General features: G+C 38.8%; 2 protein-coding genes across 3 annotated transcripts; one reads left to right on the forward strand and one right to left on the reverse strand.

Annotated features, from left to right (window-relative positions):
- Positions 1-1,923: 1,923 nt before the first annotated feature.
- hmbsb (hydroxymethylbilane synthase, b) lies at positions 1,924-7,842 on the reverse strand. 2 transcript variants are annotated; one of them, XM_030777336.1, is made up of 14 exons: positions 7,718-7,842; positions 6,437-6,490; positions 5,808-5,880; positions 5,661-5,710; positions 5,391-5,446; positions 5,180-5,257; positions 4,869-4,946; positions 4,681-4,756; positions 4,392-4,505; positions 4,159-4,197; positions 3,727-3,846; positions 3,437-3,490; positions 3,262-3,348; positions 1,924-2,132 (listed from the first exon to the last, which is right to left on the reverse strand). In XM_030777336.1, exons 1-14 carry the CDS (start codon positions 7,739-7,741, stop codon positions 1,959-1,961), a joined length of 1,077 nt encoding a protein of 358 aa, XP_030633196.1. In that variant the 5' UTR covers positions 7,742-7,842; the 3' UTR covers positions 1,924-1,958. The 2 variants fall into 2 exon arrangements, with proteins under 2 accessions (XP_030633196.1, XP_030633197.1); XM_030777337.1 differs by lacking the exon at positions 7,718-7,842 and adding an exon at positions 6,792-6,821.
- Positions 7,843-8,424: 582 nt separating this feature from the next.
- arcn1b (archain 1b) lies at positions 8,425-12,817 on the forward strand. The gene is made up of 10 exons (XM_030777465.1): positions 8,425-8,548; positions 9,274-9,537; positions 9,652-9,831; positions 9,933-10,138; positions 10,241-10,405; positions 10,559-10,724; positions 10,933-11,080; positions 11,297-11,405; positions 11,501-11,705; positions 11,856-12,817. Exons 1-10 carry the CDS (start codon positions 8,546-8,548, stop codon positions 11,943-11,945), a joined length of 1,536 nt encoding a protein of 511 aa, XP_030633325.1. The 5' UTR covers positions 8,425-8,545; the 3' UTR covers positions 11,946-12,817.
- The last annotated feature ends 6,597 nt before the right edge of the window (positions 12,818-19,414 follow it).

Raw genomic sequence — 19,414 nt, forward strand, 5'->3', positions numbered from 1 at the left:
AGTTAAGGAGTATCTTCAAAGGGGGAAATAAACTAAGGCAAAAAAAATAGTGCCTCTTCAATCACAAACATGATAATATAATTATGTAATTATGTTAACGCATGGAATTTTGACCAATTCATTTTTATGATACAGCATTACCAGAATGGCAGTGTGACATTTGTTGGGTAAAACAGCACATTCATTTATGTGAATCATGTGTTTTGTATTAATTATGTGTATAATGAACACATCTTTTTGAATTGAACACAATAACCATGGTATATGGTTGTGGTGTATGGAAATGATTTAAATAAATTTAAGGTAGCTGAAGTTTTAGTCATAGAAACATTTCATGATTTATTATCCAAATATTTAATGACTGCAGCAACTGAATTGTACTTGTAACTGTAAAAAGAAATGAAAATGCAGCTTCAATACGACACAAGATGTTAAACACCAGCACTTTAGACATTTTCTCCTCACACTTGGTAAACTTGCAAAGCATCAGTTCACAGGCAGACAGGTTACATGGATAGATTCACACGGTAATTACTTGAATCATTCATATGAAGTCATCTGCAGTGTGTTGAAGTCTCCTCCTGGTGGCATAAGCTTAAAGTTTAACAAAATAAATGGACCACAAATGTATCACTCCAAAGGTTTCCAGAAGGATAATTCACTATTAAGATCTATTAAAAACACTGCTGTGACACACTGACAAATAAATAGACCTACAACACAAGCAGAAACAAACCTTCCGTTTGATAAAGAAAACCTTCAATTCAGCTTGAAAATACCAATAGAAGACATTTGGCTAGCATATTATTGCTAAGGCAATGCACACAGAGAGAACATTTTCAACTTTCACAAAACACGTATATGTAAAAGGCTCAGATCATAAAAGTATTTTATGTTTGCATTAATGCAAATATAAAATGTATCTTGTTAGCATATTAAGGCAAAAACTGTATCAAGAGATGTCCTTTATAAGCAGAGAAAACTAAAACTTTTAATGTGTTCACAGAACATATTTGGTAAGAAATATTTTCTTCCAAAAGATGTATTTTCTAGGACTGAATTTACTATAGTAGCACATTTGTAAATGTTAGCTATGAGGACACAACTGCAATAGAAATGAATGTAAATGAGGAATGTATATATTTGCACAACAACAAAAAAAAAAACAAAACAATAAATATATATATAAATTTGTCTTTCAGTTTTTCAAGTTTTCTCAAGCATTAGCTTGTTTTCATCAAATGGCACCAACATTAACTGGATTCACTATACAGGCATGACAGTAGCATTATGGCCTTCTCAAAGCTTAAGTAATGTTAGAGGATACAGACTACATATATGGCATGTTGCTTTATTATGTACACAACCTATGGGAAGAGTACTATTTGTCTGCAGCTTATTAAGTGGAAATGGTATTTAAAACTACGTACTGTTAAGTATTTAAAGCTTGATTTGACCAAAATGCAGCAGTGGACTAGAAATGTGGTCTTAGGCACATAGCTATAGAGTAGGATATGAGGCAGTCAGTCTTGTTTACAACTCTGCGTTTGTTTCTACTGTGTCTCTTCCGTGAGTGAAGACTATAAGTATAAGACCAAAACCTCAGCCTGAAAACCTGAAATCAGAGCTAATAGTGCTCTTGAATGATGAATTCTCTGATTATACGCAACTATATCCTACAATGTCAGCAACAGTCAAAAGGTATTGAGGCCAATATCTCTGACATCACAACATACGGCATCAAACAAACATGGTAATTTAATGTTTATGACAAAAAGAGTCTATGTTATTTTTTTACAGAGCTTATTGAGGTTTATGTCTTATAATGGTGCCAGAACATTATAACTTTGTTCAGTGTGAATTGTTTTTTTTTTTTTTTTTTTTTTTTAACACATGTAGGTACATGTGGGACTTTTAAAAATAAGCAATGGCAGTTAAAATGAGGGGACATGGCACAGCTAGCGTGCATCATTGAGTTGTCTGGCCACAGTCAGAATCTCCTTGGCTCCTTTACTTAGCAGCAGATTCGCCAGATCCACCCCCAGCTTCTCAGCAGCATCCTGGGCCATTCCTGGAACTTTGAGTGCTGTAATTCCCACCCGTTGGACTTTTTCATCCACTCTCTCCTGCTCCTAATATCAATGATAATAAGGAGAGAACGATACAATACACATATATACATGCATACATATGTGTGTGTGTATATATATATATATATATATATATATATATATATATATATATATATATATATACATACATATATATATATATATATATATATATATATACACATATATATATACATATATATATATATATATATATATATATATATATATATATATATATATATATATCAGGGTTTCTGTTAGCTGGTAATTACTGGTTTTTGCCTTGTAAAATTTATTAAAAAAACGATAACTTAAAACTTGCTGGTCAAAATTTCTGGTAATACTGCTCATACAAAACATAGCTATAACTATATATGACTACACATCTATAGCTACCCAGACTGGGCTACACTGGCTAAGATTGCCTGCCTGTATCAAGTGTGCCAGCAGCAGAGAAGGGCTACACTCTGCAGAATTGAATTAAGACAAGTTGTCTGGGGGGGGGGGGATGTGGTTTCTGCGTATTGCAAGCTGCAAAGACACATTGGACACGTTTGATTTCAAGTTGGCAGCACCAGAGGACTTTTTCGCAATGAAAAAAAGGAGAAAATAAAATGTTACCCGCTAGCCTATAGGCTACATTTAAACAGGCTATAGATGTTAAAGGTAACAGATGTTTCGTAATAGCTTACACCATAGCAGTTAATGCTGAGGTTTTGCTCAATTGTTACTGTTCGTTTTGATTAATCGTTACCGCTCATTAAATAGTCAAACTGATTTGAGGTCATCGTCATTTTTTGGTCAACCTAAGTGTACATCATATTTATGTTTGTAACATGGACTGTTGCTGAAACGTGACTGGTAAGTTTCAAATTTGTCTGGTAGAATAAATTCTTTCCGCACACCGGACCAGCAAGAACAAATCCTAGCGGAAACCCTGATGTATATATATATTTTATATTATTTTACACAGCAAGGAAGAACTGAGATATTTTCAAATCAAAATCACTACTATGATGTTTTTTCTGATATTTGTTTTCCATTGAATGTGTGTGTGTCATGAATCTAGCATAAGAAGTTTTTCCAGGTTGTTGAATGCATCTGCATTGTGAAAACAAAAACTGTTGTGCATCAATGGTGTTATAACCTGATTGTCTGAGTCAGTGCTGGTCTGCATTGTCTCCTTCAGGCTGTCAGAGCCATCTAAACTATACACTGCACCAGTCAGATAGAGCTGTGAGGGGAAAAAAAAAAGCCAAATCAAAAACGTACACACATATGCCATCGTTATGTGACTAGAATGCGTGTTCACAGTGGCTTACCTGTGAGTTCTTCACTTCAGTGTGAACTGCGACAGGAACACTGCAGCCACCTTCCTGAGACAAAGAGAAATACATTACAACCAAAGAAATTCACTGCTTCAAGATCCAACCTGGAAGCCCAAGAGATGATAAGCAGACCCAGAATTAACATACACTATAAACTTCACAAACTTACAAAAAAACACCCTCCCCTTAAAATCTGTCCGGACACACAACTGCACAGGTATACACTTCTGGTCATGGAAAGGAAGCTTTTTGGAGAGGTACTTTGGAGAGAATCGGATAACTACCAGGTGTTTGAGGAAAGCTCTCTCTGCTATGCAGCGCAGCACTGTGTCCGGGTCGTGCAGTACTGACACCATCTCCAGGATGTCCTGGTCACATGCTCTAACCTCTACTGCCAAAGCTCCCTAACACACACACAAATAACACATACCGGTTGCTCAATATTCAGTACCCAAAAACAAGAATTCTTACACAACACTCTGGACATAAAGAACAGACATTAATCATGGTCTGAGTAGACAAAACACTGAATGAGACTTGTATTTCTTTGGGACTTGTCAATGTGTATTTTGGATCTGGATATAAATGGCTACACAGTACACAGCTATGCTAGGGTTTCAGAGCAACTGTGTATGATCCACTTTGAAACATACAAAACTGTATAAACTGTTAAACTTATAATAACTGTCTTTAGTTTTTTCCCCCCATCTACTTACCTGTCCGACAGCATACATACAGTCCTCAGGTTCAAGGATCTGAGATGACAAAGAAAGTTGTTATTCAGAAGCTAAGACACAAAACTAACAAATATCTGTGAAAAATATTTTTTCTCATCCATGTCAAGCAAAGCTTTATAGATCCTCCAGGGTTTGACGTTTAACTGAAGAGATTAAAAATAATGTTTTGCATTAAATGTGTAATGTGAGTGGTCAGAGAAAAGGAGTTTCACCTGACTGATGCGATCCTCCCAACCCATACGCCTCAGCCCGGCAGCTGCGAGGATAATGGCAGCAAAGTCGTTCTTTTCATCCAGCTTCTTTAAACGAGTGTTGAGATTCCCCCTCTATGACAGGTAGCTCAGGAAAACACTCACAAACACAGCAAAACAGTAGCAACACACTAATGGTCCTTACTTACTAACAGAAAGAAAGCTGAGTTTGTGTCACTAATCACACATATGGCCATCATTACATAGGTTTCATTCAAAAAGGAAAGACATTGAAGTCTTCAAAGGATACAATGTCTTTGAATTCCAGATGAGGAAACCTTTTCTTTAGCTGTGCGGCACGACGAAGAGAGCTGGTGCCTACAATACTTTTAAGTGTAGGAAAAGTTTTGACCTTAAGGACCAATTTTTTGGTCATTTACATATTTATTCAGTTTTTTCTCCAAACATCACAGGATGCATAGTGAGAAAAATTCTTACCTCTTGTCAGGCAGCGTCTCAAGGCATTTTCCCCTGTGTCTGGGATGCAAAACTACTGCATCAAATGGGTTTTCCCGTCTTTAAAAAAAAAAAAGAGTAGGTCAATATAAGACTGGCATGAATGACATGTCCCAGACGTAAACAAAAACCCAGTGTAATATAAACCAGTGTCTAATGCTGCCAAGACACTAATTTGCACTGACAAAAAACAGCCGTATACGTTCACACAAGCTATTTGTATGATCAAAGGACATGGTGCTTCAAAAGATGTGTCTGTCACTGAACACAGAGGAATTATTGTACTGACTTACTTTAGTACAGCGCCTATAGTGAAACCCATAGGAAGACAGGTGGGCAAGTCTTTCAAAGAGTGTACAACCAGGTCAACCCTACGGATGTCAGAAAAAAGGCAAATGAGTCATTCACTGAAAAGAAACAAGTGCCAGACTAGATCAAACGCACAAACATCCAGCATACTGATGATGTGTGTGTGTGTGTGTGTGTGTGTAATATGAAGCTTACTCATTTCTTTCCAGAGCATTTTCTAGCTCCTTCGTGAAGAGACTTTTCTCACCTATCTGGAAAGACGAATGAAATCCAAATTAATGGCTAAAACAAGCTGTTTTGCAAACCCGACACACACTGAAAATATTTAATGTGTTACTGAATATGAATACAGGTGGTAAATGGGTATGAAGAAAGAAAGAAAGAAAGAAAGAAAGAAAGAAAGAAAGTAGAATTTTGGTCATAAACCTTTGCATTCTGCATTTTCTCTTGAACAACCAGATTTACCTTAGATAAGGCTGTGTCAAGAATTTTGTCTCCCGTTGTTGACATTCCCACTGGAAGCAAAACATAAAAAGTAAAGGAAGTAAACCAATTTTGTTTGCTACAAATCCCAAAAAAATATTCACAATGTATAAAACACATCTTACTCACCTATTTCCAAGTGGACATCGGGGTACAAGTCTTTCAGTTTCTCTGCAACACTGTCGGTCTGAATTCGTGCTAGCTGAAGTAAAATGAATACTCATACCATAAATCATACAATCATTAATGTTCACCAATCGGAGAATGACTGATAGTGTCATTGACTGGTGTGCCTTTTCAAATAATATGCATAGTACAACACTTTTTCAGGTTCCTGGCAGTACGCTGAAACCCCACTTCATAATTATGTTTTTAATCTTTTTACACAGAATGAACTGTGTGTATAAATGCAGCATAAAAACATGTTGAGATGTTGTAGTCTAACACTGAGAGAAATGGTTGTAACCGCAATAATAACTGTATGTTATCAAATGCTAGCAAAGCAGCCCCACCCTCTAAGGATGGTCCGACAAAACCCTGACCCACGACAATGCAACACATAAAAAGCTACGATATTAAGGAAAGCTATGCATTTTTCACAGAGCTGCCATGCTGCCTGACATACAAAAATGTTCACTATAATTTCCTTCTACATGTACCCAAACACTATTACACCATTATTCATTCACTATTGTTCTAGGAAGACTGGACCACAAAGTTGACAAATAACATTTGAACAACATTTAATTGTGTATCACCTGGCTCTTCCTGGTTCCAATGCGTATGACCCTACTGACTTTGCCATTGTCCTCCTGCAAAGAAAACAAGACAAAAGACGTATTTAACAGCACATGTTTCCTTGTTCAGTTTCTCTGTCTTCTTGTTTCTTTCTTCTAATGGATTCTTCATATACCTCGTTCTATTTAAAGGCATGCTTTTTTTTTTCTTTTTTGCTGTCATCACCAACAATGAATATTTATAAAACAAGCACGCAATCTATTCTGTGCTGTTAGAATTGGGCTCGAATTCTGCAATCACTCTTTTAAAGTTAAATAATTCATTCCATGTGAGAAAAAGATCAAAATAAGGCTGCTGAGTGAGCATTTATCTTACCCTTATGTACTTGTACAGTCTATTTTCCATGTTGTAGTTTTAATAAAACAAGTAGTAAATCTTTTATCTGACACACAACTCTGAACATCTACTGTAAATGAATGAGAACTACAGCATGTAGCACTGTATTATAAAGACTTCAGGCCCTCCACCCCAATCTCCTGGACTCAGCTGATAAGCGAATGATGTTCGCTGTCCGTTAGGACAGAAGGGAGGTGCAAAGGGTGTCGTGTAAGTGATCTGGATGCCAGAGGGAGAGAAAGGGATGTTTTCAAACTGACCAAAGTTGAAAGCAACGTGCGTAACCTTTACCATTACATCTAATGCACAGTTTTATTGCAGGGAGTGCGCGAGGAAATTAGAGCAGAGGTACAAGGAGTTCGTCACTCTAAGTAAGCACATTTGGTTATCTGCCAGACTGAAAATCTAGGGCGAGGGCCGGCTAGAATAGAATTAAAGTTGTGAAGAAAAGAGCAGATTTGGGGGTTCAAATAAAAAGCACGGTGAACCATCAAGTCAGTTATGGATCTGCGGGGACCGCTCACTGAATCCCAAGCAAGAATAAAATCAGTAAAACAAATAACACAGACAAATCAGAAGCAATTCATCTGAAGCTGAACCGGATTTTTCCCATAATGTATATACCTGAAACAAGCTTCTTTAGTTTGCAAAGACACTGATAAAAAATCTGTTTCAAGCCAAACCGGTACAACTTCTCTGTTTTAACATATGAACATCTGTAAAATCTCTCTCCTTACATCTGCGAAGAAGTAGAGTGAGCGAAAACACCCACCCGATCATTGAGCCAATTGTATTACTATGTTGGGAAGACGAACTCTTGGATGAACCAATCACTATAGAAGAAGCTACAACTGTGAAAACTGTGAAATTTTGCTGCACTCACTGAAAATCATATCAAAACGTACCTGTGAGCCTGCCTCTCCGGACATTTTAGTGGGTTTGAAGTTCTTCAGTTCAATTCAATTCAACCGAAACAGTGCAACCTGCGACATATATCACGAGTCAGTTAAACATGCCATTCTGTGAGCAAAAATGCTGTGAACGCATCCTCACCGGTGCATTTCTTCCTGCTTGTGATTGTACAAACGTCACTTCCGTTAAAAGTTTGCTTTCATAGAGAGTTGTCTGATTTTATCAAAATTCACTTTAATTAAAGTTATTTGTTCGTTTATGTCACATCTTATGTGTAAAGGTAGATGAAACACCTCTATCATAAACCATTTATGCCCCTTTGCACGCAATCGTTTAATTGCTATGATATTTGGTAAGATTGCAGTTTATTAATGAGATGATATATTTGTAAGATTCTAAAATATCCCAAGCTTTAAAAGAATGGGTCGTCATCAACCAGATTATTCCAAAACAGTTCAGATGTGGTTAGCGTTCAAGTTGTCGGCACAACCGATTGTTTCGCTCTTTTATAAGTCAACTGAGAAACAACACATGCGAGAAATCTGGGAATGAGAACGACGCTTATGATTTGTAAGTCTGCGTAAAACGCATCCACTTGTACGTCAAATCGTATGAGACGCCAGCAGGCAGTGAAGAACTTTTCCGGTTGGAGACGTGGCTCTGCCCTACTGCCATATTGTTGCAAGTGGACGGGCTACTCTAAGGAGAACACAAATTGTCCTGGAGACCTGCAGTTTTCTGATAAATCACTAAGGAAGAGTGGCTTTTGTTGGACGACACATCTCGGGATATAAGCACCTTGCTTCCGCGAGAGATCAAAAATGGTATCCGTTCATTTTGTTAGTTTACTATGCCACATAGATAACTATCACTATCAGTTTGCTGTATCGCTAACTAGCTAGCATGTTCCGTTTGGATAGTTAGGACACTGACATAATTTGTCAAAATCTAGTTAATTGGCAGATATGCATTTTCTCAGCCTTACCTGACATTAAACTACGTTGACAAGCTAGTACACACGGCTTCTGAAACTCTGACATATGTAAATGCTAGCGCCTAGCTTAACTTCTCGCAGCTAGCGTAGCTATCAAGAACAGCTGTAGCTAGCGAGATGTCCTCGTTAGCTAATGTTCCAACTATAGTTTACTGATGTGATATTGATCTGAATAGTGAGTTTGTGTATTGTTTTACAAACCCGTGTCTATTTTTGTTCTGTTGTGATTTATCTCTATGTAGCACAGACATAATGGGTATATGTTTCCAGGTAATCTCCCGAATCAGTTGAGTTTTAGCGCACTTAAATGTTAAGCTGTCATACGCAAATCCAGACATCTGGAAACCATGTATTTAATTCACATCGGTTGTGCAACTTTATACCTTGTTGAAGAAGAGACTGAAAACACATTTCCCCAACAGTTTTAAATGTAGTAACACTTCAGATGCTGCTGCATGTAGATAAATCATATAGTTAGAACCTTAGCATCCACCACCGGTACTTAAATGTAATAGGCTATTTGTTATAGACGAGTTCTTTGAATGTACCCTCCAGGTGCTTTTGGCAGCGGCGGTGTGCACAAAGGCAGGCAAAGCCATTGTGTCACGTCAATTTGTAGAGATGACTCGGACACGCATTGAAGGACTTCTGGCTGCCTTCCCTAAACTAATGAACACAGGAAAACAGCACACTTTTGTTGAGACAGAGAGTGTGCGCTATGTTTACCAACCATTGGAGAAGCTCTACATGGTGCTCATAACCACAAAGAACAGCAATATCCTGGAAGACTTGGAGACACTGAGGCTCTTTTCTCGTGTGGTATGAATATAATTAACATATCATAATATGATGACTAAATGAATGCTAGTGAAAGTTCTAGTGTCTTCAGGGTTTTAAAAATGTTACCAAAAATATTTAAATGTTGTGTTTTAGATCCCAGAGTATTGTCGTGTATTGGAGGAGAGCGAGATCTCTGAGCACTGTTTCGACCTCATCTTTGCCTTCGATGAGATTGTCGCTCTGGGCTACAGAGAGAACGTAAACCTGGCCCAGATCCGAACTTTCACCGAGATGGACTCGCACGAGGAAAAGGTCTTCCGCGCCGTCAGGGAGGTGAGTTTGCCTCTGTGATGAACACAAATAAGCCTGCTCTGCTGCTTTAATCAGATGAGGGCAGACTGAATTGATGTCCTGCGTATTCCACCCTCACGCAGACCCAAGAGAGAGAAGCCAAGGCTGAGATGCGACGCAAGGCCAAAGAACTGCAGCAGGCGAGACGTGACGCGGAGCGAGCAGGGAAGAAAGCTCCTGGCTTCGGGGGCTTCGGCAGCTCAGGCATGAGCAGCGTCAATTCGGGCACCATCATCACAGACACGCTCATTGAACCAGAGAAGCCGAAAGTGACTCCAGCCCCTGTTAGGTGTGTTGCTGCTATTGAAGAGTCCCGTAGTAACAATGTTGTTTTCTTTGTGCCCTCAGTTCTAAGGCGAATGTAACGCTATGATATTCTGTTTACCTCTAGACCTAGTGGTCCCAGTAAAGCACTCAAGTTGGGTGCCAAGGGGAAGGAAGTGGATAACTTTGTCGATAAACTGAAATCAGAGGGTGAAAATATCATCATGCCCAGCTCTGGGAAGAGGCCGTCTGAAGCATCCAAAGTGTTGCAGCCTCCAGTTAACACAGAGAGGTATGTTATTTAAGTCATGCCAGTGTTTTACCACTTTAACCATTATCGGTAACCACTTTAACCACATCTAGAAACAGGTGTCATATCAGTAATATCAAAGTGAAACTAATTCTCAGATGTGTTTTTGCTCCCCTTTCACTTCCTCAACCCCAGTGTGCACATGAGGATTGAGGAGAGAATCTCTCTGACATGCGGGCGCGATGGAGGTCTGCAAAACATGGAGGTCCTGGGAATGATCACGTTGAGAGTCTCGGATGAGAAAAATGGACGAATCCGCTTGCACATCAACAACAATGACAAGAAGGGTGTGCAGCTGCAGGTGAGTTCAAGTGCACTGCAGATCGTTTTCAACAAATGTGGATGGAAAATAGGACTGAAAAGGCTGAAATGCTTCATCAGCACACATTGGTTTAGCTGGTTAAATTCATTCAGGCCTATGGATATGCACAAGTATTATATAATTCCTCTAGATTTAACCAAAGTGATACTAATTAATACTTAATGCTCTTTTTTTCTGTTACTTTTAGACCCATCCAAATGTAGATAAGAAGCTGTTCTCTGCAGAGTCTCTGATTGGTCTGAAAAACCCAGAAAAGTCCTTTCCCCTCAACAACGATGTTGGTGTGTTGAAGTGGAGACTACAGAGCACAGATGAGTCTCTCATCCCTCTAACCAGTGCGTTTCTTTTTTTCCTGTTCAAGTTCTTCACCCAATTATTTTTGATTTTCAGTTTTTACATTTTTAATCATTTAGGTACATTTATTTGTTCAATTCACACCTCAGAAGGTTATTTTGTTTTGCTTTTTCTTTTCTTTCACAGTACTTTATTGTAGTTCAGCTTTCATCATAACAAGCACTGTTCCTGTTATACTTGTTTTTTTTTCTCTTTAGTTAACTGCTGGCCCTCAGAAAGCGGGAACGGTTGTGATGTAAACATAGAGTATGAGCTGCAGGAGGAGGGACTTGAGCTCAATGATGTGGTTATTGGCATCCCTGTGCCGTAAGTCAATGTTCAAATCTTTGGGGATGTAAAATCTCAGCATTTGACTGCTGTTTGGATTGTTCTGGGTGCTGATGGTGTGTTCTCTGATTCAGATCTGGAGTGGGGGCTCCGGTGATCGGAGACCTGGACGGCGAGTATCGTCACGACTCCAGGAGGAACGTTCTGGAATGGTGCTTGCCTGTCATTGACGATAAAAACAAAACCGGCAGCCTGGAGTTTAGCATAGCCGGCCAGCCTAACGACTTCTTCCCCATCAGCGTCTCGTTTGTCTCGAAACGCAACTACTGTGACATTCAGGCAAGTTGCGAAAGGGTTTTTTTGTTTTTAAAATAATTATTGTACCACAGAAATACCAAATGTTGATATTTTGATTTGTGACAACCAAATGTGTGAAGACTTTCAGTAACAGTTCTGTGGGATTTTCTGTGCCTCTCTACGTTTCTCCAGGTTACCAAAGTGTCACATATAGAAGGAGACAGCCCCGTGAGATACTCCACCGAAACATCGTTTGTTGTCGACAAATACGAGATACTGTAACGGCTTCGGGATCGAGAAAATCCTACCGGCCTACTTGCCTGTGTAACGTTTCCAAGAGATTACATCAAGTGGACTTAGCCCTTCACTATCCCTTCTCATGGCGTGCAGTATTGATGTATTTATATGTTTGTATGAGAGAAGAAAATATATATAAATATATCTATGTATAAAAACGAACATCCTTTGAACAGCAGATAAACAGACTGCATCTGCCACGGAGATGGGAAAACGAACTGAAGCTTTTTCTACTGGAGACCAAGCCACGGAGGGGAGACAAGCATCCCGTCCTACTCTCACATCTCAACACACAACTTTAGGTAGACTGGAAATAAGTGAGAAGAATGCTCATTTGAGATAAAATAGTGGAAGGAACCGGCTAAGCTCCCCTAGGGAAAAACCCATTCTGATTTGTCGGCTCGTCATAGATAATTAAACCAACGGCTTTTTATTTGCGTCTACGCGACAACACATCACGCGTTGAGTATCCATTGGTCACGCTCGTACGAGCAAAATGACTCTTTTGCTATCAGACATAAAAGTGGTTGAAGGCCAAACTGTTCAATTTTTGATTTTCATTGTTCTCCTTGCTATCGAAGTACTGACACTTGTAAAGCATAAAGGGGTTGCTTGCATGTAAGCGACAAATCCTTGTCATGTTATGTTCACTTGTAAATGAGTCTTGGCATTATTTGTAACTGCATTAAATGTGCAGGCACAAATACTGTATGTTAATCACTTGAGTAAGAGGATCTTCTTTTCTTTTTTTTTTTCCCAGAGAGTTCCATCTTGTCCGTAACAGAATTGATGCATTCTCGTGAGTTGTGACTAGCTTTTCAGCATTAATGGCCTTGTGTTTCTTTTTCTCTCGTTTTTTTTTTTTCCTTCATTTGCTTTTGTATACTGTATTTTTTTCCATTGTACATTATGGGGGGGAAAAAAAAGAATAGTCATTGAAGACCCACCAAAGTGAGTATTTTGACAAAAAATTTCATCTAGAGACTCTTCTCAGCTTCTCTCACTTCCGCGATTCTCAACAGTTTGTTGACATGCCTCCAGATGTACTGGGCAGCGCATCTGCTTGCCTTGTAATCTCCACGACAACGTCGCTTCTCTTCATACCCACATGTATATCCACTGATAGAAGGAATGCATTTTCTCTTTCAACTCCACATTGTCAAAGAGAACTGAATATATATTTTATTGTTTTGTACAATCCCAAAAAAGTGGAGTTTTCACATTTCTGTGGGGGGTGGGGTGGGGCAGGAGCAGAGTTATTTTAACATTGAAAAAATACAAATGGAGAAATAATGACATTCCAGTGTAATGTAATTATAAAAAAAATCTTTAATCGATTAAAATGTATTAGAATTTGGATGCCAGCGGTGATTTGTGAAATCATTCTCTTCGTGGTGCGGAGTATCGTGATCCTGGTACTTCTTACCAAGTATTTCATTGTGTCACTTCGCTCTAAACAATGGAGTGAATTTTCAGTTTAGTCTGCCTTTCCTTAAACATCATGAACATAACTAATATCAGTATCAGCAGTGAGCAGTAATTGCCAAAAGCGATTTGTCATTCTCTAGGTTTTTGAAAATGGATAGAGACGCTTGGTTTGTACACTGACAACGGCATAACTAATTTTGAACCAGTTTTGGGTAAACTTGGGTATTGTAAAATCAGGCCAAAAGCGCACCCCTCAGATTTACATTGTTACTGTGTTTGAGTGCACCTGACCACCCCCCAGTGCCATTTTAACGCTTAGGACAAAAAAACAGTGTAAGAAGAATGACCCTTCAAATTTAGGTAAGTGCCAGGGATTCTGTGCTCTGTTGGGAGTCCAAAACCTACAGACTTCCTCCAACCATTATCATAATTGGAATGACATTTACTGTTGGGCCTTTTTGACCATAAATTTGACTTTTTCTTTTTCTTTTTTTTTTGCTCAAGTGGCAGAACAGTCCCATAGTCATTTTTTACTGTCTCCTTTCCATTCAGTCGAAATTGATTCATGGGGTAGTTTTAAAAAACTGACAAATCACCTTTAGAGAATGCAGAAAAAGAGACTTCATTCATTTTGTTTTGTACATTAATTCGTCAACAGAGTGGATAGTTTTTCACAGAATTCGAATTGTCAGACAGCCTGATCCAGGTAAATCCTGGTTTGTCAGTGGGTGACAAGTTCTTGCGACCGTAGCGTTTGTTTCTACTAATGCAGTGGCCAGTGTCTACAGTACATAAGCGGCATCTCAACCAGCTCGTCAGGCTTAGGCTTGTTCTATATGTGGCACACTGCAGCAGACTGAATCTGAGTGACAAATCTGCTTCCCCCCCCCTCAGTATATCTACGAGGAGATTTTGATCTTTATTTTTATTTGTTTTTTTATTTATTTTTGGATGGGGGAGGGAGCTCTAAGACAGATTTAACAGCTGATATCTGAACTTTGTGCCGCGCTACAAACACGAAGCTGAGATTATATCTACGCTGACATGCTTTGTGCTCTAATTTTATGTGATATGGCGATAAGAGATGCTGAAATGTTTGAGGGGGAAATTTGTCCTGGATCTGCTTATGGAAAGCAGTGCTGAGCGAGATAAAACCACTCTGTACATTTCCATAGTGAGAGACAGTCAATTAAAATGAAGTGAAGTTGTCCTCCAATCAGATTTACTGTAGTTAAGGGACCAGATGGGTCCAGAAAGTCGGGGGTGGTGAGTTAACACTGCCCTTGTATTTGGAGTTAAGGGAGGGGAGGGGTGTTAATTACTACCCTTCCAGTCATAAAAAGAGGGTGGGTCTTCCTTACGAATGAATGAACAAACAGATGAGTGCAGAGCCGGGCTTTGTTAGAAGGCTCACATGAAAGAGTGGTAGAGGGCAGATAACACATCAGAGAGTAAAAAAAAAAAAAAAATAGAACTTTACTGAATCTGCTCTGGGGTCAGTCGTTTCATATCGTGTCTATACTACCAGATGAGTAACATCAGGCACTGGTCCTGTGATTTAGAGAATGCAAAGTTAGATCAGAACAGATGGTGATTTTGATTTAGTGTGGTTTGAGATGTACTTTGGTGCCATTTGAAGGTTAACTCACTATGGCTGACTAATGAGGAGCTGCACATATATTGGAGACTTTAGATTCTGTCACTAGAGACGGCAGTCTCATAATCTGTATTGACCTGGGATCTGACATGATGCTGAAAAAGGTTCGATTCAAGGTAAGTTTCCTTTTGAGCTTCTAACATGACACTAATTTGAAAAAGAGAAAAAAAGTACACCATAGTCACTTATGAATCCTAAACAACACTGTTAAAAGTGAATCAAATTTGTAGGATAATCCACCATTGTTAAACATGTGTATATCAATTAAATCCTGCCTAGTATGTTGTTTGCTCTAAATCAAACAAGCTAAAAGTCGTGTTCCTAAGAATTTCCAAGTCTACTCATGGACCTCCTGGAGTAGTTGCTAAATTTGTGCTTATTATTTTAAAACGTAGAACTTCAGTGAATTGTTCTGGAACAGTAATGTGTGAATCTTGTTTTGGAGTTGTGAATACTGAGTGCTGTTTTAGGCCATGTGGTGACTGAGTGATGACTAGGATGAGTCCGCTCCCCCACTGGAATAACTGCAAAATCTGTGTTTTCATTAGCCTAAGTAAACTATTGTGCGAGAACAAGGGTTTAACAAAACAGCATGGCTATAATTAGATTGGTTAGGCCGTATTCCATTGGCATTTTTTTTTTCAGCCTAAATACGTTGAATGGCTTGTTACCTAGGTAACGTTACAATGACCAAATGTGTCAAAATTCATATATATGGATCTAATACACATAGTTACCATGCATATGGGGGGGGGGGGGGGGGGGGGGGGCACTGTCGAGAACGCTTTTAAAGAACAACAGAGCCTTTTTCCACTGGTGAGAGTTTTCTAAATGCAGTGAAACTGTTCTTCACCTGTCCTAGTCATTCCAGCAGCCAAGGTCCTCCTTTGAAGCCCTGGTCCCATTGAGCCTGGCCCTTATCACTGCCATGAGACACACAGAGAGAGGATATTAAGTGCATTCTAAGGGACTATGAGGAATTCCCATTGCGTGACCCAACAAACAGTACAAACACTATTTTCGCTGTTGTGAGACAGAGAAAGACAGTAGACTCTTTTAGTACTTATGTTGGACTTCATTTTCGCATGACACTGATACATATGGAAAGGGAAATTAGAACAACTTATTCTCTTAAGATTCTCTTTTGTTATCTTCAACTTAGATTGAGAACATTTTTATCTAAATAGCAGGGGAAAAAAATGACAAACATCTCTTTGCAATTAAATGTTTATCAGAGCTAATGTTAATGCATATTCCAAGTTTTTGACAGAGTTGTCGTTTAAACAGTTGTTTATATTCTGTACAAAATTACCATTTAATATCGCATATCAGGATGTAAGTTTAACAGATAATATTCAGTTTGGTGCATGCTCTGCTTTCGTCTTTAACTCCCATTTCTTCCAAATTCTAAAAAACATTGTAATACGAACCCTAAGCTGTTGTCCCCCATTTAGGTACCTCTTGCATTAATTGTAAGGGCCTGCTGGGGGCAGTAGCGTTTTATCCAAGAAAGCAAGGGCTACATCAGCTTCCTTTATGAAATAATTAAAGGCATATTTAATAATAATGTATGCATACCAGATACAATGCATTATTTATATTAGAAAAAAAAAAAGTTTATATTAGAAAAAAAAAAAAGTCAGTCTTCATTTTGCTGTAAGCAGTTAATCAATCTGTTACTAAGAGAGTGTGAGTTCATGTGCTTAAGTTATGTCACAGATCTCTCTTGATACTCTGTTGCTCTTAGCCTACTGTGAGAGAATGCTTTTAGGTATTAGTGTTCATCCAGAGTCATAATTCTGCAGCAAACCAATGGAGCTAGCATTGAAGCTACTGTGGAATTTCTAGTGATATTTTTCCGTTCACTCGAATACTAGTTGACAATAATTACAGTTCTCTAATGGTTAAAAGTTCAAATTAATTTGCATATTTGACAAGAGTTTTGTTTTTGAACTTTATGCTGAGATGGGTTTTTTTTTCAAACTGTTAGCTCTTGCAGTAGCCCTGTGGCTACCAAAAGCGTCGGGTAATCATCAGGAGGAGAATGATCAGCTTTGTACTAAATGCTTCTTTGTAGTGTCCATGACCCATTTTCCTCTGGGCCTCTACATTCCTCCCATCCTGACTGCATTACCCATGCACCGCTCCGTCTCACGTCTGGCCAGGGTCAGGATACACACTTGATTGGCTCATTTTACTGTTCAAATCAGTTGAAGGAGGGACGGCCTGTGTATATATGTTTCTATTATATTTAATGTGGGTTTCCTCTTAATTAGGCCCCGTAGACTGTGTGTTTCCACAGAGCCAGTAGGGACTGGGTAACTGGGGGTAGCAGAAGAGGCTTTTCATTAAAGATGAAAGAGAAGCAGAACTGAGCTTTTTGTTGTTGTCGCCGTCTTATCTCTCTCTCTCTCTCTCTCTGTCTCTCTGTCTCTCTCTCTGTCTCTCTGTCTCTCTCTCTCTCTCACTCTTGCTCTTGTTCTCTGTGTGTGTTTTATATCTAACCATACATATTGCACTGTCATTGAAAGGTCACAGAGGGGAAAACAGAAAGGGAATCCTTAGGGAGTTTCCAGTAAACATTCTCAAACTGAAAAAGACAAAAAAAAAAGACAAAAAACAAAACAAAACAAAACAAAAAAAATGGTTGAAAGGGGGCATGGATTTCTCTTGACACAGGGGAGAATGATACATTATAAACAACCACAGGATCAATCAATTATTCAGATATGACTACAGATATGACTACATCCTCAAAATCTAGGCCTAAAGACAAAACTGGAAGTGAAAATTTATTCACGCGCTTAGAATAATTTATTCTGGAGTTGATAATAATAATAATAATAACAACAAACTTTATTTGTATAGCAACTTTCATACAACAAATGCAGCTCAAAGTACTTTACATTACAGAAATTACATGCAATGAGTGCTTCACAGCACAATAGGCATAGAATGAATGTAAAAACAAGGAAAAAAGGGTAGAACATAAGATTGAAAATAAAATAAAAATAACGTAAAAAAAATACATAGAATGCATAAAGTCATGAATTTTTTTCTCTCACTTAAACCTTTCATTGTTCCTCTCATGTCAACCTGACATTTTCCCACTGTCTGTAGTTAGAAATACATCTGACCAAAATATGTGTGAACCTGCTCATTATGCTTTTATAGATGGTTGGGACACAGAGAAACTTGGACCGTGTAATGGTGATTACAGGTTAGAAGAAAAATTCCGCACTTTTTCAGTGAGTTATTTTTACTGGACTTTTTCAAGTTATAATACACCCAGATACACGGTTGAGCTGTTAACCATTTTTTTTTTTACACCTGTGCTGTTTTCTCTGGAAGAGAGCGAGTAGACAGTACAGTTCATTTTTATTTTCCATAAGTCGAAAAGCCACCAAGGCGTGTCTCTCATAAACTCCCAAAACAGCGTGAAACAATTATGACATATTAATGTCTGAGCATGAGAACAGCGAAAGTCTGCAGTTTCTATCTCTCTCTTATTTAGTGAGGATAAAATGGAGAGCTTTTTTGCGATTGATCACATGCAGAAAAAGTGTGATGTTTCTTTTATGGGATTAAATAAATGTAGAAAACAAAGAATCAGACAGATGGACACAGATCTATGAAGGTTGATAGGAAGAAGAGTACTTCTTGGTTTCCTTTAACAGACAACGTATGGTTAATGTTAGATATTAACTTAAGATGGTGGTGTGTTACGTGGCGTTCCTGTTGAAAATGTGGACAATAGTCACACATGGGGCTCAGGATCAGAGTTTGGCCTTCTTCTATAGAGCAGTCAGAGTGGGTCAGGGCTGACATAGGGCAAAACCAACACTCCAAGGATCAAACAAAAGCTTTGGGAAGTGTCTCTGTGGGATTGGCCAAAGGTCCTCCGTGCTGTGGCAGTCTTCCAGGATGTCCCTTGTTACTGCGACAACAACAACAACAAAATTGACAAAAAAAGAGAGAAAGAGAGAGAGAGAGAGAGACATCTTAAACATTTTTTTTTTTTACGATTTTCCCCCCTAAATGAATCCGTGTTTGCCTACGTCTCTGTGAGGTATTAGGAATAAGTGTGGATTTCTTGGACTGGAAGAATGACTGCCTTGTGCACGGTTAGGAGGGGTTGATGGTACAGGAAGACTGGGAAAGGGAGAGAGAACGAGAGAGAGAGAGAGAGAGAGAGAGGGAGAGAGAGGGAGGTTGTTTCTGTTCCAGAACTGAACAAGACACACCACTTTGACAGTGTCTGTTCTGACTGAACTGTGCGTAAAGGAGTACCTCACAAATATTTCAGTCAGTGGACGAGCCACAGCTTTACTCTTCTGGACTCCATTTGGATTTTGTCCAATTTTTGGTA

This window comes from Chanos chanos, chromosome 6 (assembly GCF_902362185.1).
Source record: "Chanos chanos chromosome 6, fChaCha1.1, whole genome shotgun sequence".
Taxonomy (NCBI): Eukaryota; Metazoa; Chordata; class Actinopteri; order Gonorynchiformes; family Chanidae; genus Chanos; species Chanos chanos.